The sequence below is a fragment of the Leopardus geoffroyi genome, chromosome C3 (genome assembly GCF_018350155.1).
Source record: "Leopardus geoffroyi isolate Oge1 chromosome C3, O.geoffroyi_Oge1_pat1.0, whole genome shotgun sequence".
NCBI classification, from domain to species: Eukaryota; Metazoa; Chordata; class Mammalia; order Carnivora; family Felidae; genus Leopardus; species Leopardus geoffroyi.
In genome coordinates, this window is record NC_059338.1 from 71,386,717 (window position 1) to 71,413,962 (window position 27,246).

Consider the following 27,246-nt stretch of genomic DNA (forward strand, 5'->3'; position numbering starts at 1 on the left):
TGTGTCTTCCTCTCTCTCTGCCCCTCCCTCCCCCCCTCAAAAATAAATAAAACATTAAAAGAAGTTTTTAAAAATGGACAAAAGGTGTGTAGACACATCACAAAAGACGACAGGTAATGGCAACACGTACACGAAAAGATGCTCAATGCTATCACTGGGCGGACAAATACAAATTAGAAACGCAAATACACCATCACACACAACTAGGAATGGATTACGTTTCAGAGGAGTGTGGCAGGAGTACGAAATGGTACAACCACTATTGAGAACTTTTTGGCAATTTCTCATAAAGTTAAAAACACACTGGAGCTTCTGGGTGGCTCAGTCGGTTAAGCGTCCGACTTTGGCTCAGGTCATGATCTCACGGTTCATGAGTTTGAGCCCCGAGTCGGGCTCTGTGCTGACAGCTCAGGGCCTGGAGCCCGCTTGGAGCTGTGTCTCCCTCTCTCTGCCCCTCCCCCACTCACGCTCTGTCTCTCTCTCTCTCTCTCTCTCAAAAATACACATTAAATAAATAAATAATAAAAATAAATAAAGTTAAAAACACACTTATAACTCAGAAAGTAAATTCCTAGGCATTCACTGAAGAGAAATAAAAAGGCACTTCCAAATAAATACTTTTACACAAATGCTCATAGCAGTTTTATTCGTAAGAAATCTGGAAACCCAAATTTCTATCAACACGTGGATGAGAACAAATGGTTTGTCCATACCACGGAACACTACTCAGCAGAGAGATACCGAAACACATAACTACTCGGTTGAGTCCTTAAAACATGCTAAAGCAAAAGAAGTGAAGACACGCGGTATTATACACTGTTCGGGTCCATTTAACGTGAAGCCCTACAACAAGCAAAACTAATCCACGCTGACGGAAAGCGGTTACTTGGGACTAGGGTAGGATTAACTGGGAAAGGGCCAGAGGGAACAATGCCGTGTGATAAAAATGTTATTTTTCTTTATTCTAACGGTGGTTACACAGGTATACGGTTTCTCAAAACTCTGTACACTTTAAATAGGCGTTTTACTGTATGCAAACTGGACCTCACCAAAGGTTACTTGAGTGGTCCGGTACTCTCTCTTCTGTACCACGTGAAACATCTCTAGTGATGAGGAGTTTTCCAGAAGATGCAGCGCTGTATGCCCCTCTTGATCACTTACCCCTGGAGGCTTCTAGGGTTGCTGGAATTTAAGAACTCAAAATCTGCCCTCACAGGCAAAACAAAATTGGTTTATGTCATTTCAAAACCGGTCGTTTTGGTTCATGTCAGAGAAAAGAAATTCAGAGGCAAACAACCGTCAAGTTCTGCGCTGTTAACTACTGTGCCATGAAAGCTGCCAAAAGAGGAGTCCGCCACCTCCCTGTCCTGCAGGGTCCTCTCCAGGTCACTCTCTTTCTCGAGCTGTCACGGTTCTTTCAGTCCCGGCATCACCTCTTCTGTGAAGCTGTCCCAGACCCTCCATGCCCAACTAGTCCCCTCCTTACCTGTGTCCCACACAACCGGGGACTTCTACTTCAGCACTTAACGCTGTGTGTGATCTGTCTTCCCCAGCAGACTGAACAGCTTCATCTGTTTTCCTAGGGTTCAGCACTGGTCCTTCTAAATCACTACATTTTCAAATAAATGACAAAGTGAGCCAGAAAGCAGGTGGGGAGACCAGAAGCGATGAGGTCAATCATGGAACCGAGACAAAACCTCGTGCAGCGTGCTGGATCAGAGTGGATCAGAGTGGATCAGAAAGATACACAGGCAACCAAGCGAAGACAGCACTCCCCAAAACCAAGTGGACAAGTCAAGGGTGAGCTCTAAAGGCAATAAATATGAGGTGTGCTAGTCTTACACTAGCTGTTGCTTACAACTTCTAAGTACAAGCAGAAGATATCAACAGGGCTGAGAGACAAGATACTTCCTGTAGACCAGTAAATGATGCTGTTACGAAACAAGAACCAAAAATTTCGAACATAGCAGTATAGAAAGGACAAAGCAAGAGAGGTGCCAATCACACACAGATGTGGGGTGTGCTCTTTATTGTCCTGCACCAGATACAGGGACACATAAGTCAGTCAGCTATGGTCACGTCCTTAAGGAACCAATAGGGTAAGGATGAAACAGATAGTAGATAAACAACGTAACTTTGACAGAACAAAGAGCAGTAACAGAAGTGCTCCCAGCAACACAAGCACAGAGGGAGAGTAGCTGGCTGAGCCTGACACGATACCTGAGGAGTCAGTCGGGTGTGGGGCAGGGAGCATTCAAACAAGGACAAAGACGAGGAGCAGCTTGGCTAAGTGGGAGCGTCGACCAGTTAGCGTTGCCACAACACCAATCACGTGGCAGGTGGTTATGCAGTGGATGCCACTTCAGGAAGCAAAAAGGTCTTAGAAAGCAGGAGTGGGAGCTTGGGAAGTATCCTAAGGACAACAGGGAGCCAATTTGTGGTTGTAAAGAAGAAAGATCTTTCTCAACTTGCCTCTTTAATAGATCAAAATTTACTGTGTAATATTCTCTTAAGTACTGAGATTAGATTCAGAATTCTGCCTTAAAAAGGCTTTAACTCGGGGGTGACCTGTAGTTGTGCAATAAAATACAGAACCTTCTCTGAGACCTAGCTCCTCCCCCAGCACTGTTCCAGCCCAGAGTCACTTGTGCAGTCTCGTGGCTCTCCTGAGGTCACACATTCCTAGCTGAGGACAGCAGCCCAGCACCGCTGCATGGCAGTAGGGGACAGCCCACTCTGAAAGCAGCCCTGCCTAAGACTTTGGAAAACGCCGACACATCCCAAGTCACATGAACGGAATCATGTGAACTCGTGCCGCTCCCTTCTAAACATCACCCACTGAGTTGGAGAATGACTATTTTATAAGTCAGCTGTACATTCCCCGTGACCTGCAGACTTCTCACCCAAATGTATGGTGGTCTTATTCAAGGGAAGTCCCTCCTGGTGAACACTTTGATTATTTTTAAAGTTTGGGGTCGAGCTGAAATCTTTCCCATACTGACTACATTCATAGAGTTTCTCTTCAGTATGAATTTTCTGGTGTTGAAGGAAGTTTGACCTCTGAATAAAGCCTTTCCCACAATAACTACATACATAGGGCTTCTCTCCAGTATGAATAATCTGATGTAGAAGCAGTTTGGAGCTCTGAATGAAAGCTTTCCCACAGTCCTTACATTCAAAGGGCCTATCCCCAGTGTGGATTTTCTGATGTTCAGTGAGATGGGCTTTCTGGAGAAAGGCTTTCCCACATTCCTTACATTCATACACTCTCTCTCCAGTGTGGATTTTCTGGTGTCGAATAAGGTACGAACTCAGAAAGAAAGCTTTCCCACATTCATTACATTCATAGAGTTTCTCTCCAGTGTGAATTCTCTGATGCTGAGTAAAGTTTGACGTCTGGCTGAAACGCTTCCCACACTCATTGCATACATAAGGCCTTTCCCCAGTATGGATTCGCTGATGCTGAATAAGCTTTGAGCTTCGAATGAAGGCTTTCCCACACTCGTTACATTCAAAGGGCCTCTCTCCAGTGTGAATTCTCTGATGTTCAATGAGGTCTGAGCGATGACGGAAAGCCTTCCCACACTCCTTACATTCATACTGTTTCACCTCTGTGTGGATCTGATAATGTCGAATAAGGCTTGAGCTCCTAATGAAGGACTTTCCACATTCGTTACATTCATAGGGTCTTTCTCCTGTGTGAATTCTCTGATGGCGAATAAGCAAGGAGCTCTGACTGAAGCCTTTCCCACACTCCTTACATTCGAAAGGCCTCTCCCGGGTGTGAACTCGCTGGTGCCGAACCAGGTCTGAGCTGTGATGGAAGGCTCTCCCACACTGCACGCATCGGAACGGCTTTCCTCCCACATGTGCCCTCTGGTGCTCAGCCAGTTCTGCGTAGTGAGTGAAGTCCTTCCCACACATGTTGCACACATAGAGTCTTTCTCCAGTGTGAGCTCTCTGATGCTCAGCAAGGTGGGAGCTCTGGCTGAAGCTTTTCCCACACTCCTCACACCTGCAAGATTTCTCCCCAGAATGAGCAATCTGATGTCCTACAAGGTCTGAGTTAAATGGGAAGGTCTGGCCACAAGTCTCACACTGGTGGGCTTCCTGTTCCACAAGCTCTCTCTGGAGGAGGAGGAGGTTTGAGCTCAGAACTGGGCTTTCTCCTGATTTACTGCCCACCCGAGCTGCCTCTCCTGCTTGGATCTTCCAGTGGGTAACTGTCACCTGCCTGAAACCTCCCTCCTGAGGGGGACAGCTCCGCAGGTTCTGCCCTTCTGGGTTTCCTAACAGCTCCCCTAATCCGGGTTCGGGGAGTGTCTGAGACTCAGTGGCAGGGGAATCCATCACTGTGAGTGTTTCTGACATTGTCTTAGGCAGATTTCCATCCTCAGAAATTCGGGCTCCAGAGTCACCTTCTTTGTCACAAGCTCCTAGGTCAGAATCTGAAATAAAGGAGAAAAGATCATCTTTTCCCTTTATCAACAGACAGGAATCTGCTGGAGCAGTGGACGATAACACACATCCAAAGAGTGGGAGGGAGGAATGTTTCCCCCGCTCACACTCCCCACCCAACATGCGGACATCCCAGCATGCATCTCAGCCACCTGCCTCACCCACGTGAGAAAGCTTCTCTGGGGTTCCACCTCCAACACCCAACTCTGGGGACAGACTAATGGGGAGGGATGTGGCTTGGATCCATTAAAAAATTAAGACATATTTCCAAAGAAACAAATGTATCGACCTTGCCACCCCTTCACTGTCCTCCCTTTCCTCTGTACCCAGCTTAGATCACATGGTCTATGGTACCGTGTTTATCTTTGGTCATATTTTATAACCATCTTCTTGCATATTAGTCCTAACTCTCCCTGCCCCTCCTCTACCACACGTTCGTGGGAAAATCCCGATGTGGGTTAAATTCCACTTGCTTCCCGTTCTGCGTCTGCATCTACACCAACTGAGCTCTCTGTACATCTACAACCCCTTGCCTACCAGGGTCCTGAGAGCCACCAGCAATCTCTACTTTCCTCATCCTCCTACAAGACCACCCCTTTTGTCCTCTCTTCTCAAATGTCCAATACTCCCCCTCCTCCCTCTCAGCTGATGCCCTTGCTTATTTCAGTAAGACAGAAGCAATGAGATGAGAATGTCAACTTTCTCCTACTGCATCTACCAGCCTACCTGTCTATACCCACATCAGGCCCTCCCTTCTTATACGGTCACACTGCCCTTGATCCTGGGCACTACCTGGGCACCACCTGGGCACTAAAACCCACCCCTCTCATCCACTCAATGACATCAAGCCTCCCCTGCCCAAGTCTAGAGCTGGAATGTTCACAGCAGCACCATTCATAACCTCCAAAATAACCAACAGAGATGGATAGACTGAGGAGTACTCCCACAAGGGAATAATACGCAGCAATGAAAGAAACCTGCTAAATACAAAAGCAAAGATGAATCTCAAGACGCAACGTTCAGCAGAAGGAGCTAGTCACAAGAGAGTTCGTACTGTAGGGTCCTGTTTATACCAAGTTAAAAAAAAACAACAGACAAAAGTGATCCGTGTGGGAGAACTAAGACCCTGATGACCTTTAGGGAGAGGGTAAGAACTGGAAGGGGATGCAGGGGCACAGGGTGCTGATGGCCTACATGGAGCTCTGCATCCCGCTGGCCTGTTGCTGTGGGAAAGCTTGTGCAGTCAGGGGTGCCAGGGTGCCATGCCCACTCCCATCCCCAGCTTTGAAATTCTCACACTGGGAACCAACTGTAGGCAGGACTCTGCCTCCCCACAAGGTCACGACCCTCCCTTTGAAGGCCCACTCTTAGTTGTCCGTCACTTGTGACAATGCACCACAAACACAGCACAAGACGGCACATCTGACATCTCACACCTCTGAAGGTCAGAGCGCAGCCCAGAGTGACTGAGACCCCGGTTCAGGGCCACACAAGGTGTCAGCCAGGCTGAGGTCACATCTCGAAGTGCTGGGAAACCTGTTTCCAAACTCATTCAGATGCCAATAGAAATCAGTTCCTTACAACCACAGGACTTTCCCTGAGTCCTTGCCAACTGTCAGCTGGAAGCTGCTGTCAGCCCCCAGGGACACCTGAATCTTTCAGGCAGGAACAGTGCATAGAACCCCTGACTTCTTTTCTGCCACCAGCTGTAGAAAACTACTTTCCAAGGGCATGCATGACTAGGCCAGTCCACCTTGAGAGCCTCCCCACCTTACACCAGCTGACTCAGGACCTTAAATACAACCGCAAAATCCCTCCGAGGCAGCTGGGAGGAGGTGTGTGTACCTTAGGGGCCAGGGATCTTGGACGGCCGTCTCAGATGCCTACCACACCACAGCCAATGCTTGGCCAATCACAGGAACCCAGAGTGTGTGTCCTTGTCTCCATCTGGGGCACCTGAAGTGTGGTCCCAACCCCACAGCTCCACTGGGAATGGCCGCAGCCTCAGTTTCAACGCCACCGCCTGATCCAGCCCTCTCACGGATGTATCACCTGAGAAGTCTACACAGTAAGTCCACTTCCAGGGAGCTCCATCCAAGGTGACCCCAAACAATCACTTCTTGTCCCAAATCTGCACCAGTGGGAAGCAGACCTTGCTGCGCAAACCTGTGAGGGATGCCCTCCAGACCCATTTTCAACGTGGCCATCAAGGACAAGGACCTGCCTCTGAGGGCGAAGCTGGGGGCAGGGTGGAACAGGAGCAGAAGGAGAGTGAGCGACCAGGCAACACGTGCTCTCTGGCCCAGGAAGGGCGTCCTCTCAACACGATTTTCTCTTTGATGCGAACCGCAACTTGTACAAAGCGCACACATCTCGACGAACTCCCTGTGACACCTGTTTAACAACACCAGGCCAACGCAGAACATTTCTGTCTTCCCAAAGGCTCTCCCTCCAAGGGCAACCACTTCCGTAAGTAAAGAACTCTGCCCATTTAATGGCTCAGTCAGCAGAGCCTGCAACTCTTGACCTTGGGCACGTGAGTTCAAGCCTGATGCTGGGCACAGAGTTTACTTAAAAATGAAAAAATACAAACACGACATTTCATTTAAATGGAATCATACGTGTTTGTGTCTGCTTTTTATTCGACACACACCCATTTTTTTGAGTTATAACTCACAATCTTATACATGTGTTATTTTGAGAAACAGCACAAGAGTGCGCATGTGCACAAGTTGGGGAGGAGACAGAAGCCCAAGCGGGCTCTTTGCTGTCAGCGCAGAGCCTGATGCAGGGTTCGATCCCACGAACCATGAAATCACGACTGAGGGGAAATCCAGAGTTGGACACTTAACTGACTGGGCCACCTATGCACCCCTAAACTCACCATCCTGAAGTGCACAAGCAAGTGTTTTTTAGAATATTCCTCAGATGGCAAAACCACCACCACTGTCTACTTCCAGAACATTTCCATCGCTCCCCCAGAAACCTATCTGCTTTGGCTCAGTACCACGCCCGTGAAAGTCATCACCACGGCAGGCAACGACAGCTCACGCTCTCCAGTGACACGCAGCATACCGCTGCACGAACAGGTCACCATTCACTTCTCCACTTCTCACGAACGCCTCAGGTGTCTGTGGTCTGGACGACAATTAAAGCTGCGGTAAACACTCCCGTAGATGCAGGTCGCTTCTGCCGGGTATACACCCAGGAGTGGGACTGCTGGCTCACGGGTCCTAGAACTGCTTCAGTGGCCGCCTGTTCAGGACACGTTGGCAGATTCCATTGGGAACCCGTGCAGGCGTAGCATTCAGGGAGGCCAGGACTCACGTGAGTTTTGAGTACAAACGACCGCACTGGCGCCTGGTGAAGAAAGCCACGCCCGCCCATCTGGGCCAGAGGAAGTGACTGGTGTGTGGGACAAAGAGCAGTGGGGGAGAGGGTAAGCTATGGCCGACCGAAGACTGCCCAGCACCCCTGCTTCCCACCTAACATCTGAGCGGGCACGTGACAGCCCAGCAAACGACTGCACTCAGTAGAGTCCCGAGGTCAGGTTCCAGCCAATGACACGGGAAGGGAACGGATGTGTGCGGGGTCCCTACCTCCACCCATGGTGACATGTGGATGTGGCAAAGCAGCCAGGCTCCCAGAGGCCTTGAGGGCCAGAGCCGCCTAGGTAGGTGAAACGGAACGAGAAGTCAAGTGTTTTGAATTTCTGTTATGGCACCTTGAATAATGCCTAAGTAACGCTAATAAACAACCCGAACTCAGACGCGATGCTCCCAATGATGAAAAAGAAACTGAGCCCACATACCAGTAACTGGCGCTGAGGACAAGGAGCTGCGCACAAGTCTGTGTCAGGCACTATGTCTGCGTGAGGTCTGCCAACACGGTTCCCCGGAGCAGCGCCGCTCGGCACAGCGCGGACCTGGGCCACGCGAGGCCGGCCTGCTGGTGCTCACTGACCGTGTTCTCCTGAGCCAACTCACTAACATGATTTAAAAATATCTTGCTCCTGCTTACAAAAATTACTTTCAACTAGTCAGTTTTTAAAGGTATGAGATAAATTATGCCAACTGAGAAAATGGAGACAATGCAAAGACTGAACACAGAAAAATAAAATGACCTTTAAACCTAAGATTACCAGTTAGCATTTTCTCTCTGGTATTTTTTCTGCACTAGTATTTTTATGAAATCAGGACCATACGGCTCAGTTTTTCATCCTGTTCTACTTTTGCATCCTTTTAATTCTTAGCCACTGCAAACATAAGATACACACTGTAAGAGTATTTCAAATAATAAAGTGTAGACGATATAGACACAGTAAAAACCCCCACCAATTCAACCGACTGCCCCCGTTAGCTGTTCTGGTTATACGCATTCGCTCACACTTTGCTTGCACAAATGCCGTGCATTTGTGCAAAAACATATCCACTTACTCAGGCACACACGATTTTCAAAAATAAGAACGGAATCACACCACATTCACCATCTGCAACCGTCCCATTTACAACATATCCTGCGACGCTCCAGTCCATCCACACAGATGTCACCTCGTTCTCTGAAGGGTTTCACCACCGTAGGTAGTGACCAAATCCCTATTCGGATCAGACACGAAAGGCACATCCATCCCCATGCCCCTGGGGTGCCAAGCTGCGCCCCTGGTGTCCTGAGGAAGCACGTTCCCTGAGGTATTCTGCCCACCTGCCTGGGGCTGTCTGCCCCCCGGAGATGGAGGGAGTCAGCAGGATCCGAGGGCTGGGGAAGAGCAGGCGGGCTCGCTCGGCCTGGCCGGCCCCTCCCCTCTGAGCCGCCAGGGCTTCCCGGCAAAGGGCGCCACAGTCTGACTGTTGCTCTGGCCCAGCCTCTGCCAGTGGGAAGGCGGCAGTGGGCTCAAATGCCTCATTGGTTCAGAGCTCAGAAGGGGAGGAGGGGCACTATTTATTAGGGCCCCTCGAGCCCCACCAGGCACAGTGCCGAGCACCTGACTCCCACTGTCTCACGCGCTCCTCTAAGCCTTATGAGGCAGGGGTTCCCTGGGTATTTACTCTAGTTTACAGATGAGGAAACAGAGGCTAAGGGAGAAAGTCCATTGCCCAAGGTCACTAAACTAGTAAGAGGCAGCATTGAGGTTCAAATCTCGATCTGTCTTCCTCCAGGGCCCATGTCCCTAACGCAAAAGATTTTTTTTCCCAAGTGTTATCTGTCGCCGTTACGGGATGCTTTGCTTAGATCACGTAGAATGAGTATTACAGAAGTAAGCTTATAGATTAAGTCTTACTTATCCTAATTAACAAAGGTGGCAGTAAAATGTTGGGGTTTTGTTTGTCTTGAAAGTAACGTCCTCTGATTTTTATGCTTAAAAGGACTGTTGAACTCCTTGCAAACACGCTTTCATCTGTCTACAAGAAAATAGCTTTAAAAATGTGTTTTTTGCCTTGCCTGGGACCCTGTGATGACAGCTGAGAGCTTGGAACCACTTCGGATCTGTCCCTCCCTCTCTCTGTGCCCCTCCCACGCTCAAGCTCTCTCTCTCTCAAAAATAAAAACGTTTCAAAAAAAAAAATTTTTTTTATTAAAAAAAAAAGGGGGGGGCACCTGGGTGGCTCAGTTGGTTAAGCGTCCGACTTTGGCTCAGGTTATCTCACAGTTTGTGAGTTCGAGCCCTGCATCAGGCTGTGTGCTGACAGCTCCGAGCCTGAAGCCTGCTTCGGATTCTGTGTCTCCCTCTCTCTCTGCCCCTTCCCCACTCATGCTCTGTCTCTGTCTCAGAAATAAACATTAAAAAAAAAAGTGATTTTTGGGGCGCCTGGGTGGCGCAGTCGGTTAAGCGTCCGACTTCAGCCAGGTCACGATCTCGCGGTCCGTGAGTTCGAGCCCCGCGTCGGGCTCTGGGCTGATGGTTCGGAGCCTGGAGCCTGTTTCCGATTCTGTGTCTCCCTCTCTCTCTGCCCCTCCCCTGTTCATGCTCTGTCTCTCTCTGTCCCAAAAATAAATAAACGTTGGAAAAAAAAAATTAAAAAAAAAAATGATTTTTAATGGTCTTCAGAATTTTTTTAACGTTTATTTTTAAGAGAGTGCGAGCACGCGTGTGCATGCCAGGGGGGAGGGCAGAGAGAGAGGGAGGGAAAGAGATAATCCCAAGCAGGCTCTGAGCTGTCAGCATAGAGCCTGACAAGGGGCTCAAACTCACAAACCGTGAGATCATGACCTGAGCCACCCAGGTGCCCCTCATATTTTTTTCTTAACATCAGAGAGCTAAACCTTGCTTTGAATAAACATTTATCTGAAAATCAGCCTTCTTTCGGTTTCTGCTTAGCTGTTTTCCTCTGTGAATTCAAGCAAAATTACACTGATACACTTTCACTTAAAGAAACCTGAGTGAAATGAACAAAAGGAAGTAAAAATACAGCATGCTTTTGACCCCACAACACACTGAGCTAACATGGCCCACCCTTCTGTGAGAACACATAGAATCTGCTGGGTAAAATGTAACACGTGTAAATACACACTTGACGTTGAGAGAGAAGGGAAAATCCTTGGAGTTGGAAAAGAAGTGGGATCTTAACCTGGAGCAGGAACCTGTGAGCAATCCCAAACGGCCCTGGGGTGGAAAGAGAGGGGCACTGAGGCAGGCACTGGTCAAGGGTACCGTGGCCCTGGGCTCACAGGCTCCCAGAGTCGCTGTCTGCAGCCTGAAGAAAGGAAGCACTACGCTGTCCGAGCTAGCTGACTGAGACACGAAGCACAGCTCCTGGAGAGCCTGCACCTCTGTAATTAGGAAGGAAACGGAGAAGCTGGTACATGCCGGTCACTCCGCAAGATGTCTTGTTTCTAGTTTCCTCGTGTTCGCCTCACAACTACCCAGGAGGTCCAGGCAGGTGACTGGCTTCAGGCCAAACTAGCTGCTGTCCCCTCCTCCCCACCCCACAGTCCTCTGGTTCCTGCTCCCCGGGCTCTGCCCGAGGATACTGATGGCCTTCTCCTCTCCTGACAAGTCCAGTGACCTTCCACCGGTCACCTTCCACGACCTGAGGCGGCAGTGGACATGCCTGACGGCTCCCTGAACCGCTTTGATGGCACTGCCCCCCTCTGGGTCAGCTGCTTCCCCCACCGCCCCTTCCATCTGTGGCTCACGATTGTTGTCTGGGCCTTTTCAGCTCCGTCCTGTCTCCACATCACCCCCAAGACCTTTCCAGGAGTCAGCCATCCATCCCCAGCACTTCAGGAGAGGCTGGGGCTGCGTGTGCAGGCTTGTGAAAAAACAGAGCAATCCCTCCCCCTAATTTTTCTCCACGTTTCCCATAAGAGAGATTCTGTGGTTCTTGGCGTCGTGAACACAGTTACAATACTACATCTCTAACAGGGTCAAAGGTTCCGTATCTGTGGACAGAGAGCAAGCTATCACCTGAAGACTAGGTTAGATGAGGATCTCGGATCCCATGCGGGCAAGAGACACTTATCTCTATCATTCACTGGGACTGGCTCACGGGGAAAAAAGACATGCCAAAGAGCGATTATGAGCACAACCTCTACACACAAACTCGCTGAGTTCCAAGCCTGCCTCCCGCTAACATTCCTGGGAAACCTCAGGAGTGCCCCCGGCCGAGGATCCCGACACCATGAAGTAACCAGTCTCTGAGGGGGGGGGACGGAGGGGGCGAGGGTAAACCGTTCCTGACATCAGCAGTCAGCCACTGGGATTGATAAAGACTTCTAGAGGGATGGGAACCCTTAGGAAAGAGCTAGAACAGCGCAGCCAACCACTTCTCCACGCCAGAGAATTCTTCAGGCCCAATTCCCTTTGCACCCTACCCCCGCCAGGGCACGGGGTGCTGGCTCTGCACCCCCACCAGCACAGAGGCCCCAGAGAGAGGGGACAGGCTGAGAGCGCAACAGCAGCGCTACCTGCAGCCCTCACCTCCTCCCCCAGGTCACCCCGGAGGAGCTAGCCGACTTGAGCACTGCGGCGCAAGGCGCTTAAGCTGGAGGCTCCACGGCCTGGGACCCGAATATCTGCTCCCATGACGGCCCCCAGGGAGAGAAGGTGCGGCCCCGGCAGCCGCGCGGGGGAGGCCGCGACGGCTGCTCGGAGGCGGGCTCACCGAAGCCCCGGCTCCGGGACTCCCGCGCGGGGCGGGCCGCGCCCAGAGCCGAGCGCGGCACCCACGACACCTGCCGGCCTGGCGGACCCCACTGCCCCCGCGCCCGTCCCCCGCCGGACATGACCCACTCACCCGGCGACCAGCGGTAAAAGCACGGCCCGCCGACAAAGCCCGCAGCGCCGCCCGCACGCCGCGGCCGGAAGTTGGCCGAGGCCCAGCCCCGAGAACTTCCGGGGCCGCTCTAGGTGCAGCGGGGCTGACGGACTCTCGCTGGTGCGCACTTCCGCCCGGGCGCGTGTGCGCGCGCGTCGCCGCCGAGACGAGGCCGGTGTCCGGCCCTCGCGCTCCCGCACCCCTAGTGCCGCCCGTTCCCGAGCGTAGATGCGCGCGAGGGATTTCGTTGCCGGCGAGCTGTAGACGCTGGCGTCGGCGCCGGGTGGAGCGCGGGTCCCGCCTCCAGCGGGCGGAGCCCGGGGCCTCTCTTCGCGGCCGCTCCGGGGCAGCCGGTGGTGGTGAGAGCCGACGGCCGCGGCGCCGCAAGGCCCTTACCGGTGGAGACGGAAGCCGCAGCAGCCGGGGCCGCGCTCTTACCTGGCTGTGCGGCTCGTGCTGCGGGGGCACAAGTAGGCTCCGGACACGGTCCCGCGGAATCGGCCCCCGCAACTCCCCCCCGGAAGAGCCGGTGTCGAACGGCCGGGCCGGGCCACGTGGCGGCGGCGGGCCGGTCGGGAACTACCGAAGCCACGGCGGTGCCGCGGGCGCTCCTGCCCCGCCTGCAGGGGGTGCAGAGGACCCCTGGTAGCGAATGGAGCACAGCGTTAGGAGCGCGCAGGAGCCAGGAGCATATCTCCTGCCAGTCCCGGGAGCCGCTGGAAAGTGTGGGCAGGCGCGGCAGGAGCACAGTTGTTGGTATCGCTATGTGCGTGCGTTTTGAGCACTCACGGAACAGGCGTGCCAGTCATTGTGCAGTTGGCTGCTTTTACTCGGCATTGTTTTAGAATCACCCCATGTTAACACACAGTGGGTCTGGTCCACCCACTCCCACTGCATTCCGCCGTGTGTCTACACTGCTCCCCACCCCTCCTTATTGATGAACGTTCCGTGTGTTTTCTACTCTTCTCTGTTGCGAGTGATGGAAGAGAGCACATCCGCGTACGGTATTTCCGTGTCTGAGCAAGGATTTCTCTAGGCGACAGGTCTAGAAACGGGATCCAAATGTGCAGATTTTAGTGTTAGCGTGTTGCCACATTGGCTTTTCAGTGGCTGTCCTAACTTTCGGTCTGTCTATCGCAGTGGGAGACTCCGTTCCCTGCAGCTTCACCAACCCTTATCTGGCCTGAAATTGGCCGATCTAAGGGGTGAAAAGCAGCATCCTGGTTTTTGTTCTCAAATTCAGTGAGACCTAACTTAGCAGCAGATGCATTTGTTTTTAATGAATACATGTGATAAATAGCTCTGCCAAATGTATCCTCCTACGTGACTTCCACGATCCAGACAGAACATCTCCATCCTCCCAATGCTCCCCTGCACTCCTCCCCCCAGGTCTCACCCCTCCAGCTGCTTCAGTGAACCGACTGATTTGCTAGTCAGGCCAATCCTTCGTGCTTATTAGCCATTTGAGCCTCTTGTTAACGGACTAAAATGACCTTGGCCCGCTTTTCCACTGAGCTTGTCTCTTTCCTTGCGACTAGGAGCTTTTTAGGGTGGATACAAATCATTTGCCTGCTACGTGTACTGCAAACATATTGCCTTTATTTCTCCACAGTTCTGTGTGCCCTTCACTAACCCTGGTGCCCTGGGGTCTCTTTTCCTTTGTGATGTTCACTGTCCGTTCCTCTCAGAGAGAGTTTTTGTTTTTTAAGATTTTTAAGTACTCTACACACACGTGGGGCTCGAACTTACAGCCCAAGGTCAAGAGTCGCTGGCTCCACTGACTGAGCTGGCTGGGTGTCCCTTTTCTCAGGGAGGTTTAACGCTTTTACTTTCCATGCTTAGGTCTTCCAGCCATCTGGAATTTATTTCTGAATATTATGAGATGTTGGAATCTGATTCTTTTCCATATGGTGAGCCAGTATCCCCATAAAGCGAGTTAAACACCCCGCCCTTGTACACAGTGTCCTGTCGGAGAAAAGTGTCTTGAGAGTAATTGTATTGAAAAGACACGACGGGTGCCTGGGGGGGGGGCTCAGTCGGTTGGGCTTCCGACCCTTGATTTCAGCTCAGGTGACGACCTTGTGGTCATGAGATCAAGCCCCACATCCTGGTCTGCGCGGAGCACGGAGCTCGCATGGAATTCTCTCTCTCCCCTTGCCCTCCCCCCACGCACTCTCTCTCTCTCAAAAAAAAAAAAAAAAAAAAAGAAAGAAAGAAAGAAAGAAAAGAAATGAGTGTTGCAGCCACAGTGAGTGGTGTATGAGTAAACTTTGAAGCGATGGCCTCATGATACATAGGAGGTTACACACAATGTAATCACGCGATGCAGGTTGTCAGCTGGCCAGCAAAGCAGGACTGCACAGAACCCCCCCATCCCTATTTGAGACTTGGCGGGGGCGTGCCTGTGTGGCTCAGTCAGTTCAGCATCTGACTCCTCATTTCGGCTCAGGTCATGATCTCACAGTTCGTGGGTTCAACCCCTACACTGGGCGCTGTGCTGACAGCAAGGAGCCTGCTTGAAACTCTCTCCCTCCCTCTCAAAATAAATAAACTTAAAAACAAACAAAGAAAAAAAGATTTAGGGAGCGCCTGGCTGGCCGGCTTGCTCTATAGAGAATGTGGCTCTCGATCTCAGGGTCATGAGTTCTAGCTCCACGCTGGGGGTAGAGATGACTTCAAAAGAATTCAAAGAGACTTAGAAATAGGATGATGTTGAAGCTAAGGGGTCAGAGCAGAGCCAGACCTCTCCCAACCTTCAGCACAGGCCTGGGGGACCCGTGAAGCAGGGCTGGTCAGTGGGACCCTGGGCTCCCCGCAGAGGAGAGGGGGGCTGGCTGGGAATAGAGCCTTTCCTGGATCTGCAGGGGCGGTGGGGGCTGTCCTGGCTGAGGCCTCCAGAAATGCCACCTTCACCCAGCACAGGCGCCCAAGAAACAGCATATGCTTAATCTCAATTCCATCCAAAACCTCGCTGGGGTTGCATGGCTTCTCTTACAGGCCCGGCTCCCAGGAAGGACACTGTGAGGATGCCTGGGGGGTTAGCACTGTGGGAGGGCCACCCGCCTCTGCTCACCAGGCTCCTGCGGGAGTTAATTCCTGTTGCCGTTCCCCCCTCCCCCCCCAGACTAGCTCTCTGATGCTGGAGTCTGGCTGCAGAGCCCTTGTTGCCATGAGAACTTAGTGGCAGATGAGAAACGCCATGGAAGGGGACCAGTCACACTGCCTCAGAGACCCACCCTCTGCTTAGCGGCTGGCAGCTGCCCCTCCCTGCATTGCAAGGTGGACCCTAAGCCCACGTCTGGGTTGTGATGACTATCATTATAGCCCAGCCAGAGCAAGGGTTTGGAAGCAAAAGAAAATCTGAAGGAAGTTGAGGAAGGACGATATTCACAAGGGGTGAGATGCAGGGAGCAGAGGACTCACAGGGAATTGTAACAATCAGAAGTTGGAAAAGGGGCTGTGCCCCTGGGCCCCCTCAGCAAGGCAAGGAAAGCTTCCTGGAGGACAAGGCCTCTTACAGATGCCTGAGTGGAGACAGAACTGCCTCTCTTAAAACATGGACAAGATTGGGGTGCCTGGGTGGCTCAGCTGGTCGCACGTCTGACTTCGGCCTCGGCCACAATCTCACTGTTCCTGAGTTCAAGCCCCGTGTCGGGCTCTGTGCTGACAGCTCAGAGCCTGGAGCCTGCTTCCGATTCTGTGTCTCCCTCTGTCTCTGCCCCTCCCCCGCTAATGCTCTGTCTCAGAAATAAACATAAAAAAAAAGTAAAAAAAAAAAAAAAGTAACTCTGTTTGCCACTTGGGACCATGATTTGCTCTTTGGGAACCTTCCGCTGTCTTGCTTAGGTCTTCAGCCTTCCAGTATCTAAATTAAATATATGTGAAGCCCATAGTCAGCACTCCTATCACATGTCCAAGGCTGATGACAAGGTCAAATGTGATGTGGTTTTCCAAGACGTTTCAGCTTTGGGCAGATCCAGAAAATACTGTGTTTGATCTAGAGAATGTCATCATGATCAGTACAGTTAAAATCAGGTCTCCCTGTGACATGACATGTCGCACAAAAAATGCTCCTGCTTTTTTGGTCAAAATTTCTGGCTTGTTCACTTTTATTTTCTCCAACCATATCGGTGCCAGTGGTATCTACTTGCCCTCAATAATTTTTTAAATCAATCCCTAAAACCGTATTTTGCTTGTTCCCAGTCCTTTCCTTAAGTCAAATGCGTGTTTCATCTATGCGTACATATATGCAGATTTAAGAGAAATATGAATTGAAATATGAGTTGCATATGCAATATGCAATATGAATATGAAATATGAGTTGCAAAATATTCCTCAGCCACTATTGCAAATCCTGCATTAATTTCTGGGTACTCTTAAAACCCCAGATTGGAACAGGAAGGAAAGCAAGAAAGATCTGACTCGCTAGTTTACCTTTTTTCTTACCAAAGTGCCTCCACCATTCAACTTCCCCTGTACAACCCACAGATATCCTGCTCTTCAAAATTTTTTTGTTTTTTTTTTTTTATTTTAGAGAGAGAGAGAGAGAGAGAGAGACAGCAAGCAGGGGAGGGGCAGAGAGAGAGGGAGAGAGAGAATCCAAGCAGTCTCCATGCTGTCAGCATAGAGCCCAACTCGGGACTCAAACTCACAAACTGTAAGATCATGACCTGAGCTGAAATCAAGAGTCTGACACTTAACCAACTGAGCCACCCAGACACCCCAACAACCAATGTGTATTATCTATAATGATGAACTTCCAAAAATGAAAATGAAAACTTGATAAGTATTTCACTGATTTTACTCATTTTGAAGTGGCTCAGGTTTTGACTTAAGTGAAAAGCTTTTTTTTTTTTTTTTAAACCTTGAATTTGGGGGCACCTGGGGCTCAGTCAAACATCTGACTTCAGCTCAGGTCCTGATCTCAGGGTTCACGGGTTCGAGCCCCACGTTGGACTCTGTGCTGACAGCTCAGAGCCTGGAGCCTGCTTCAGAGTCTCTATCTCCCTTTCTCTCTGTTCTTCCCCCACTCATGCTCTCTGTTTCTCAAAAATAAATGTTAAAAAAAATAAAAATAAAAATAAAAAACCTTGAGTCATATGCACGGATTTAAAAGATTGTTGAAGGCAAACCTAAGAAAATGGAACTAAAATGGTTAGTAGAGAAAAAGGTGAACCAGCCAGAACTTAGGCTGGAAAACTAGATGTATTACTGTGTCATCTGTGGAGCATCGTTTTATCTGTGCTTGAGGTGTGGCCTCAGTCGTGCTAACTGTTAATGCTCCTTAAAATAACTCAAAATCAGGGTGTTTTTTGATCTGGCCCAGAGATAGAACAGCTTGATGAAATATGGATCGATTTTGACCTTGAATCTCTCCCTGCCTAAGACACATCCCGGGATCTGGGGCTAAACACTAAAGGAATTAGGTTTGGCGTTGAACAGATGTGGAAGCTCTAAGAGAGAAGGCACACAAAAGGTGCTCACAAGAACCTACTGTCTTTCCTAGAAAAGAAGATCAGTTTTGAATTCGTGCTGCCTCAGCGATTTGATATGAACTGTTATTGGTTGTTTCTGATATTTGTAAAGCTGACTGAACCCTAAAGAGAGCTAAGGTTGATAATTCCACTTTCAAACGTAATTTTAAAATGGATTGTTTACTTTTAGAGAAAGTGTTTTTCTAAACTGACAGAAACAGAACATGAAACACACAAGAGTTACATTCCCATAAATATGTGAGATGGAAACGAGAAACAAAAATGTTTGCATGACCACGAAGGAGAACATTCTCACAAAAATAAGCCCAAATGTAATTTTAGTAGAAATGATTTTCTGATTGTTATAGATGAAACTATACCTACCAAGAAGAGTTGTAAATAGGGGTGCCCTGGGAGGCTCAGTCAGTTGAGCGTCCAATTTCAGCTCAGGTCACGATCTCACGGTTCAGGAGTTCAAGCCCCTGCATCGGGCTCTGTGCTGACAGCTCAGAGCCTGGAGCCTGCTTCGGATTCCATTTCCTTCTCTCTCTGCGCCCCCGCCCCCACCGCCACTCACACTCTGTCTCTGTCTGTGTCTCAACGATGAATAAACATTAAATTTTTTTTTTAAAGAATTGTAAATTGGATGTCGTTTGCTATTTTTTGTCTTCTTTATAATATTCCAGCATTAGAAAATGTGAAAGAGCTTACGAAATACTGCACTGCTGTGATAGTAAATGACACTCCGTAGCGGGGGACGATTTTAAATCTGAATTAAAGCATTTGCTAGCATTTTCTGCAATACCAATACATTACCATATGCAACCCTCTTAGAGTATGGGAATGTGATCTGTAAAGATCCACGGTCCATTTCTGAATCTAAGTACTGCTTTATGGATTTTTCTTGTCAATTCCAGCTGCTACGGCCTCAGCAAAGCAGTTTCTCCAAATCGAAGCAAACTAAAAAACAAAAAAACAAAACCAGAAAACTACAAAGACTTAGGAAAGACCGTCTGATGTGGCATTATGGTCAAAAGAATACAAATTATGTGACAAATTTTGATTATAACATCCGGCTTAGTAACTGGTGAAATGCAGACAAGAAAACTAAATTATATAGGACGACTATGCAGCAGTGTGGGAAGTGCGGTATTTTTTTTTTTAATTTTTGGGAGAGCGCAACTGGGGGAGGGACAGAGAGAGAGAGGGACAGAGGATCTGAAACGGGCTTCCGGCTCTGCACTGACAGGCTGACAGCAGAGCGATCCTCGAGATGGTGACCTGAGCTGGGGTCCAAGCTCAAGGGACTGGGCCCCCAGGCACCCCATCAGCAGTGCTAATTATTGGTCCGTCTCTGATAGTTTCTTGACTTCTAGGTATATAAAATTTGTTTATTTTTAAAGTTTATTTATTTTGAGAGAGAGACAGAAAAAAAAAGCACGTGCAGGGGAGAGACAGAGAGAGAGGAGCAGGGGAGGGGCAGAGAGAGAGAGAGAGAGAGCGCGCGCGCGCGCGCGAGTATCCTGAGCAGGTTCCCCGCTGTCAGCGCAGAGCCGGAGGTGGGCCTCTAACCGGGGAACCATAAGATCATGACCTGAGCCAGCCTAACCCAGTGAGCCACCCAAGCGCCCCCAAATTTATGGATGTTTTTTAAATGGAATATATTTTCATAATAATATGTTGTCAAGGTCGGAGGGCACAGCACATTCTGTTTGCCAGTGTGTTAGCAAGGTCGGTTGCTGTTAAATATCTGCATTTAGAGAGAAGGCCCGTGGGCCTCCACGCGACCTTTCACCCCGATACCCAGAGGTCCGAGACCCGCCCGTCCCCGCGGCGCTCGAAGGACGGCGCCGGCCAGCGCGCCGGCCGCGGTCGGCCCTTCGGACCCCGCAACTCGCGTCTCAGACCCCGAGGCCGGCCCGCGGCCGGTCGCTGTCCTGCAGCCGCGGCCGGGCGCCTGCCGCTCCCCCTTTCTGATGCTGCGGAGTTTCCGCGTACACGCGGCCTCTGCGGCTCTCCCACCACCCACCCGCCCCGGCGGAGCAAACGGGGTCTCTCTGTCCGGTACCCTGAGGCCTCGGGGAGGCGGAGCACCGAGAACTACATTTCCCAGGCGGCTGCGCGTTCCCGGACTCCACTTCCCGGCAGCGCCCGGGGCGCCCCCGGGACTGCATTTCCCAGAGTGCCGCGGGAGTGCCCGCCGGGTCCCTCCCGGTTCCGCCCCCTCCACTTGGCCCCTGCACGCGGCTGGACGCTCAATCCGCTGCCGGAAGCCGCTCTTCGGGCGACGGGCAGGTGGGGCAGTGCACAGGTGAGACGCCGCGCGGCGGCGCCGAGGGTCCCGGCGGGGACCCGGCGTGGCGAGCTGCGGCTCCGGCCCTGGATGTTCCGTGACAGCCGCAGAACCCTGAGGGGTGTGGGGACTCCGAGGGCGTGGAGGTGTCCTGGGGATCTGGGAGAGGAACGGGGCGTGGGAGGAGTCCCGGCCGCGGTGGTGTTTTCCCACCGACCTGCTGCTGGACTGTAGGCGCGGTCGGGAGCAGCCGATGTCGCGGCAGTATCCCCTCCGGTTGATGCTGGCCATCAGGCCCTGCAGCTGGGTCAGAGCCGTCCTCTGGGGCCCCAAGCAGATTTCCAGCCCCTAGGCTAGGGTTCTCGAGGGTGGTGGCTCCCCGAGGCTTGTCCAGTTCTGAGCCGGAAGTGCCACCTGCCTAGGAGGAACTAGGCTGGCAGAGGCTCTCCTGGAGCAGCTGGCTGCCACTGGGCACCGGACTGCAAACACGGACTCTCCTCTTCCTTGTCTATGGCCTGTGAGCTTCTAGGCAGAAGGCTTCCTAGGGAATGGGGCGGGGAGGGGGAGACTCGGGTGGTCCCCAGCAGGCTCTCTCTCCTCCCCTGCGGGTCTCATCCTGTCCCAGTTGCCCCAGGAAACCTCGGTCTAGCCTTTGGACTGTTGCCCTGGGGCCCAGTGCTAACCAAGGGCAGTGACCCCACGCAGGGACATCTCCAGGGAGTGGGGCTCCGTATGCCTCCCACCATTTGCCCCCACAGGTGCAGCCGACATGAGTGAGCCTGGGGGGTCAGTGCGAATCCTAGTGACAGGTGGCTCCGGGCTGGTGGGCAGAGCCATCCAAGAGGTGGTAGCAGATGGAGCTGGGCTGCCTGGAGAGGACTGGGTGTTCGTCTCCTCCAAGGACGCTGACCTCACGTAAGTGGACCCATCCCTGGAGCACACTCACCCACACCCTCTCTAGACCCAGAGCTCCAGGCCAGGCCTGTCCCTGAGCCTGGTAGCCTCCGGTCTGGGTCCTCCCTGCCAGGTGTCTGGCCTGGCTTGGGTGTGTGCAGCTCTGTTCCTAGGCAAACATCCTCCTATCTCTTCTGGAGATCCACACCCTCATACCAGCCAGTGCCTGCACGGGCCACTTTCCTTTGTGGCAGCCTTTCCTGCCATCAGCCCTGTCTACTCCTGCCCCCGTTACCCCACCCCCAGGGTGCTAGTTCCTTCTCCGGCTCCTCCCAGGGATGCTGCACAGACCCGAGCCCTGTTTGAAAAGGTCCGGCCCACACATGTCATCCACCTTGCTGCAATGGTGGGGGGCCTGTTCCGGAATATCAAATACAACTTGGACTTCTGGGTAAGTGAGAGGGCCCGTGGAGCACTGGGAACTTCTTGTTGGGTTTTCATGCTCATTTGTCAGCCCCAGGAAGTCCCTGAGGGTCAGGGCTTGGCACAGCCTGGTGGGGGCAGTCCCCGTGGGGTCCCCGGTGACCCACACTCGCTTTGTAGGCAGATGGGCGTACAGGTGGGTGGGGGCATTTGGCCCCACAGGAAAAGCCATGGAGTTGACTGTGGGTTGGAGGAACTGAGAATAGCCAGCCTTTGCTGTTTGACTTCGATAGGGTTGGTTTCTACCCGCTGAGCCCCCCCAGGTCTCTAGACCCTTCTGCTCCCAGGATCTCTGGTCCAGCTGCGCTAAACCAGGCCTACCATGCATTCTGGGGCACAGAGGTGTGAGCTGGTCTCTGGGTCTGAGGTGTCTGACCTGGGGGCCTGGGATGTGGTGGAAGGGGCAGGAGGGGAGCAAGGTTCTGCCTATAGCCCTGCTCCTGCCAGGCTGCGCCCCTGAGGCTTGGACCCACCATTGCTGGGCATCTGGTCTTTATGGCGCAGGGATGGCAGAGGCTCAGATCAGATTCTGCCCCGGGGCGCCCCACCCCAGGGCTTTCCTTGTCTCAGGCCAGTCATCCAAGAAGGCCGCCTAGTCAAAGCCTCTCCACCTCCAAATGTCTGGGCCATCTCATGCCCAGTCTCATCCCAGGGTCTGGGGAAAGTGGGGTCTGGGTAGGGGTGGGGCTGCCCAAAGCTTCACTGCTACCGGCTGGTAAAGTTGGGTAGTCTCCTTGGGCTAGGGGAGTGGAGGGGCCCCTTCTCTCCACCCTTGTTGGGGGCTAGATCGGGCCTGCCCTCAGCAGCCTGTGAGGGTGAGGCCCAGCCCTGAGCTAGGGAATGTGGTCCTCTCCTCCAGCCGGCCCCGCCCCACGGCCCCAAGGGTGGGGGTCAAAGGACTGCCTGCCTAGGATGTAACAGGCCCAGAGGGGGCATGGTTGCTGGGAGGTCTATGCTGGGAGGTCTAGCCTTGTCCCCAGGAGCAGTTAGGATAAACTGGCTCAGGTGCTGCCCTCGTGGGAGGGGCCGGGGTGTGTCCTGCTTCTGTCCCTGGAGGAGCAGGTAAGGGCTGGGGTCCTGCCAGCAGATTCAGAGGGGTTTGAATCTTCCCTGCCCACCCCCCTCACCCCCACGCCAGAGGAAAAACATTCACATCAACGACAACGTCCTGCACTCGGCCTTCGAGGTGGGCGTGCGCAAGGTGGTCTCCTGCCTGTCTACCTGCATCTTCCCGGACAAGACCACCTACCCTATTGACGAGACTATGGTGAGGGGCGGGGCCAACGGGGGGCGGGGCCAGTGGGGGCGGGGCCAGGAAAGCAAAGGCTGCCTCTGCTCCCCTAGATCCACAATGGGCCGCCGCACAACAGCAATTTTGGCTACTCCTACGCCAAGAGGATGATCGACGTGCAGAACAGGTCGTCTGCCCGCTGGCCCGGCTGAGGCCGGACAGGAAAAGGGAGGAGGGCCCAGTGGGTACCTTGGCACAGCTCCCAAGCATCGTGTCCTCTCTTTTCGGGCCTCGGTTTTTCCCCCCCGCTCAGAGGCCAGGGCGGGTGTGGTGGGGTCAGCGGTCCCAGGCGAGCGCCGCAAGAGACGCTGTGACCCTGCAGGGCCTACTTCCAGCAACACGGCTGCACTTTTACCGCCGTCATCCCAACCAACGTCTTCGGGCCCCACGACAACTTCAACATCGAGGACGGCCACGTGCTGCCCGGCCTCATCCACAAGGTGCACCTGGCTAAGAGTGAGTGCCTGCTTGGTGAGGTCCGGGGGGGGGGGGGGGGGCGGGGGGGGATGGGGGGTGGCTGGTGGAGTCCCCTCTGACACCTGCCCCCTCCCTGAATCTGCAGGCAGCGGCTCAGCCCTGACGGTGTGGGGCACTGGCAAGCCACGGAGGCAGTTCATCTACTCACTGGTTTGTGCAGGACTGGGCCTAGCTCTCTACTAGAACGTTCCCTGGCCTGCCATGCTGGCTGTGGGAAGGCCATAGTGTGAGGGAGCCCCAGAAAGGAGTGAGGGTCCAGGCTGAGCCTCTGGAGCAGCAGCCACTGGTCCTCGCTGGGTCCCTATAGGTGCCTGGCCCCATGGGAGTCGCTGGGTGCAGCTCTGAGCTCAGTGAAAGATAAGACACTCTCTGTCAGGTAGGCTGGGGTGGCTAAGCTGCCCAAAGGGAGAGACCTCCCCCCGGGGAGCCCAGGCTGTGCCCTCACCGAACAGGGCCACCCAAGAGAGGTGGCCTGTGGCTCCAGGTGGGCGTGACTTGTGTCCTCTGACCCTGTCTGACTTCCAGGACCTGGCTCGGCTCTTCATCTGGGTCCTGCGGGAGTACGATGAGGTGGAACCCATCATCCTGTCAGGTGGGCACCCTGTGGCCCCACTGCCCCTGCCCCGGGGCAGAACCCACGTCTGTGCCGAGGGCAGCTGGGGCTGGGAATGGGAGTGTGGCGGGGGGCTGGGTAGCTGCAAGGCCGGGTGGAGGAGGCCTCACCTGGCTGTTGGTCCCCCCCGCTCCCCACAGTGGGCGAGGAGGATGAGGTCTCTATCCAGGAGGCAGCCGAAGCCGTGGTGGAGGCCATGGACTTCCACGGGGAGGTCACTGTATCCTTTGGCTCTGGGACAGGACGCTGTGGGGCTGATGGATGCAGAATGGCTCTCTCCTGGCAGCTGGAGAGGAGGGGCGCTCTTCTGTCCCCAAAGTTCCCCTGGGAAAGGCAGGTTCAAGGGCAGGCTGGTGGGGCGGGTGCCCCTTGTGCTGTGGCCTTGACTGGGCACCTAGTTTGATACAAGCAAGTCAGATGGGCAGTTCAAGAAGACGGCCAGTAACGGGAAGCTTCGGACCTACTTGCCCGACTTCCGGTTCACACCCTTCAAGCAGGGTGAGCCCCCGGCCCTCCCGTGGCTCTCCTACCCCATCCCTTGGGACCTCCCAGCCCCTCCTTCTTGGCTTTGGGTCACTCCTGCCCCTCGTTAAGCAGTGGCTTCCTTGCTTGGAGCTGAAGACACCCTGTAGATTTGGTGTCCAAACCCTTGTCAGGGAGGCAGGACCCAGAAGGGGTGACTGCCTGTGTCCTGGGGTCTCCACCCTCCGCATCTCCTCCAGTGGAGGTCAGCGCAGCCTCGGCCCTCACCTGCCACCACCTGTCACCCGCCCACCTCTGCAGCTGTGAAGGAGACCTGTGCCTGGTTCACCCACAACTACGAACAGGCCCGGAAGTGAAGCACGGTGTGGGAGCAGGTGCCGGCTGCCCCCGAAGCCCCAGAGATGACACCCTCAGACCGTGCCGGGAGCCAAGGGCACTGCCAGCACCGGGGGCCCACATTCTCACCCCTCTGCCAGGGCGGCTCTGAGCAGCTGTGCAGTGAGGCCACCATTTGTGTCTGTCCTCAGGGAAACCAAGGCCTGGCCAGGCCTGGCACCTTGCTCCCCAATGCCGGTCTCTGGGTCCTAAGTGTGTCCACTTCTGATCCTGCTCTCCCATTCCCTGGGAGCCAATAAAGTCTATTTTCCCAGGCCTACCCCCAGCAGCTCTGTGCCAGCTGTGTCCCTCCCACCATGGGTACTGCCTCCCTGCGCCTGGCTGGCCCCAGGACCCACCATTCACCTGCTGGTTCCTCAGAAAGCTGCTGGGCCAGGGTGGCCAGCTGTACCTGGGTAGGCTGCAGGGCGGAGGCAGTGGACAGTCAAGTGGTGGGGGTGCAGGGCAGAGCACCTGTTAGTGGTCCCAGCTGGTGCTGTGGCCACCGCTTAGCCTTTCCACATGAGGTCATATGCAGGCCTGGGTGGCCTGAACTCCCGGGGCCTGCCTGTTTGCCCCAGGACCCTGGGCCATGAGGTCGCTCTGGAGTTGGACAGGCTGAGTAGGCATCTGGATGGATCCAATGGGAGGGTGGAGATTGGGACCTCAAGAGAGAGCTGCGCCAGGCCTGGCCCCTCATCTCCCTAGCCATCAGGTCGCAGCTTGTGATGGGGCTTGGCCCGACCTTCTCCCTGGACAGTAGCAAAGGTGTCGCAAAGGAGGGCCTGTCACAAAGGTGGGTAGGGGAGAGCAGCTCAGGCCTCCCCATTCTCAGCAGGAATACAGCAGAGTCCCCCAGCCAGCCAGTCAGTGCTGGGGTGTGGACCCAGGAGTACCCAACTTGAAAACCCTCAGTACTGGGGCGCCTGGGTGGCGCAGTCGGTTAAGTGTCCGACTTCAGCCAGGTCACGATCTCGCGGTCCGTGAGTTCGAGCCCCGCGTCGGGCTCTGGGCTGATGGCTCAGAGCCTGGAGCCTGCTTCCAATTCTGTGTCTCTCTCTCTCTCTGCCCCTCCCCCGTTCATGCTGTGTCTCTCTCTGTCCCAAAAATAAATAAACGTTGAAGAAAAAATTTTTTTAATAAAAAAAAGAAAACCCTCAGTACTGCCTAGCCCAGGACCCAGACACCTTCCCTGGCTTTGGGCCTGCCTCCTCTCAGGTCCCCTCTCTCCTGGGTCACCCTTGGCCATCCTCATGCAGGTGGCCCCCAGCTTCCTTCTGACCCCGGATGTGCCTGCCATGTTAATTCCTCCCTCTGTTCAGGCAGTATTGGCTGTCTTCTCAGTGCCAGGCACACACATTCCCATCTCTGTCCCTGTACCTAGCTGGTCTTTCATGGCATTTGTCCCCACCCCTTCTCCAGCAGGCTGTGTGTTTCTCCCGCAGGGCTCTGCTGGGGCTGGCCCAGGACCCTCGTGTCAGTGCCTGTCCACCTTTTAGGCCTCAGTTGAGGTGTTCCTTTCTCTGAGTGCCCGCTCTGCTGTGGGACTCCTGTGTGCTGGTCTGGGAGCACCTGGGAGCCTGCTCCTCCCCCCAGGACTTGAGCTCTAGGACGTGGGTCAGCCCTGTATTCCCTGGGCTCCAGCCCTTGTGAACAAAGAAGGCTCTGCTCAGGAGTTCAGGGAGGGGGTAGTGCCTGAGATGCAGCTCGAGCCAGCCACGTGAGCACATACAGAGGGAGGCCCCTGCAGAGCAGAGACCTGCACACACGTGGCAGGACACAAAGAGTGGCTGTGTGTCCTGAGCCATCCTCCGTACTGTTTGTGTGTGTGTGTGTGTGTGTGTGTGTGTGTGTGTGCGTGCATGCACGTCACAGAGGGGCTGCGTCCCCAGCCAGAATGCAAGTCCTCAAGGTAGGGGTCCCGCGGCCTGGTCTGCTGCTCCATGGCTTTCCTCGGATCAGGGCTCACACCCTGCAGGGGCAGTGCTGAGTGAATGAGGGGATTTCATTGTCGAAGAGTTTAGAATGTGTCAAAGTAGAGTTTAGAGTAACCAAACATTTTTTAAAATTTTACTTACTTTAGAGAGAGAGAGCATACGTGCGGGGAGGGGCAGAGGGAAAGAGCGAGAATCTCAAGCAGGTTCCACGCT

General features: G+C 53.4%; 2 protein-coding genes across 3 annotated transcripts; one reads left to right on the plus strand and one right to left on the minus strand.

Annotated features, from left to right (window-relative positions):
• Nucleotides 1–615: 615 nt before the first annotated feature.
• ZNF623 (zinc finger protein 623) lies at nt 616–13,249 on the minus strand. Of its 2 annotated transcripts, none has more exons than XM_045455615.1 (2): nt 13,152–13,249; nt 616–4,448 (listed from the first exon to the last, which is right to left on the minus strand). In XM_045455615.1, exon 2 carries the CDS (start codon nt 4,369–4,371, stop codon nt 2,860–2,862), a length of 1,512 nt encoding a protein of 503 aa, XP_045311571.1. In that variant the 5' UTR covers nt 4,372–4,448; nt 13,152–13,249; the 3' UTR covers nt 616–2,859. The 2 variants fall into 2 exon arrangements, with proteins under 2 accessions (XP_045311571.1, XP_045311570.1); XM_045455614.1 differs by lacking the exon at nt 13,152–13,249 and adding an exon at nt 12,693–12,803.
• Nucleotides 13,250–18,811: 5,562 nt separating this feature from the next.
• Nucleotides 18,812–25,376, plus strand: GFUS (GDP-L-fucose synthase). Its single transcript, XM_045455650.1, has 11 exons — nt 18,812–20,498; nt 21,239–21,395; nt 21,711–21,825; nt 22,996–23,124; nt 23,202–23,275; nt 23,471–23,604; nt 23,711–23,775; nt 24,151–24,217; nt 24,379–24,458; nt 24,637–24,736; nt 25,022–25,376. The coding sequence occupies exons 2-11, from the start codon at nt 21,250–21,252 to the stop codon at nt 25,075–25,077; spliced, it is 966 nt and encodes a 321-aa protein (XP_045311606.1). The 5' UTR covers nt 18,812–20,498; nt 21,239–21,249; the 3' UTR covers nt 25,078–25,376.
• The last annotated feature ends 1,870 nt before the right edge of the window (nt 25,377–27,246 follow it).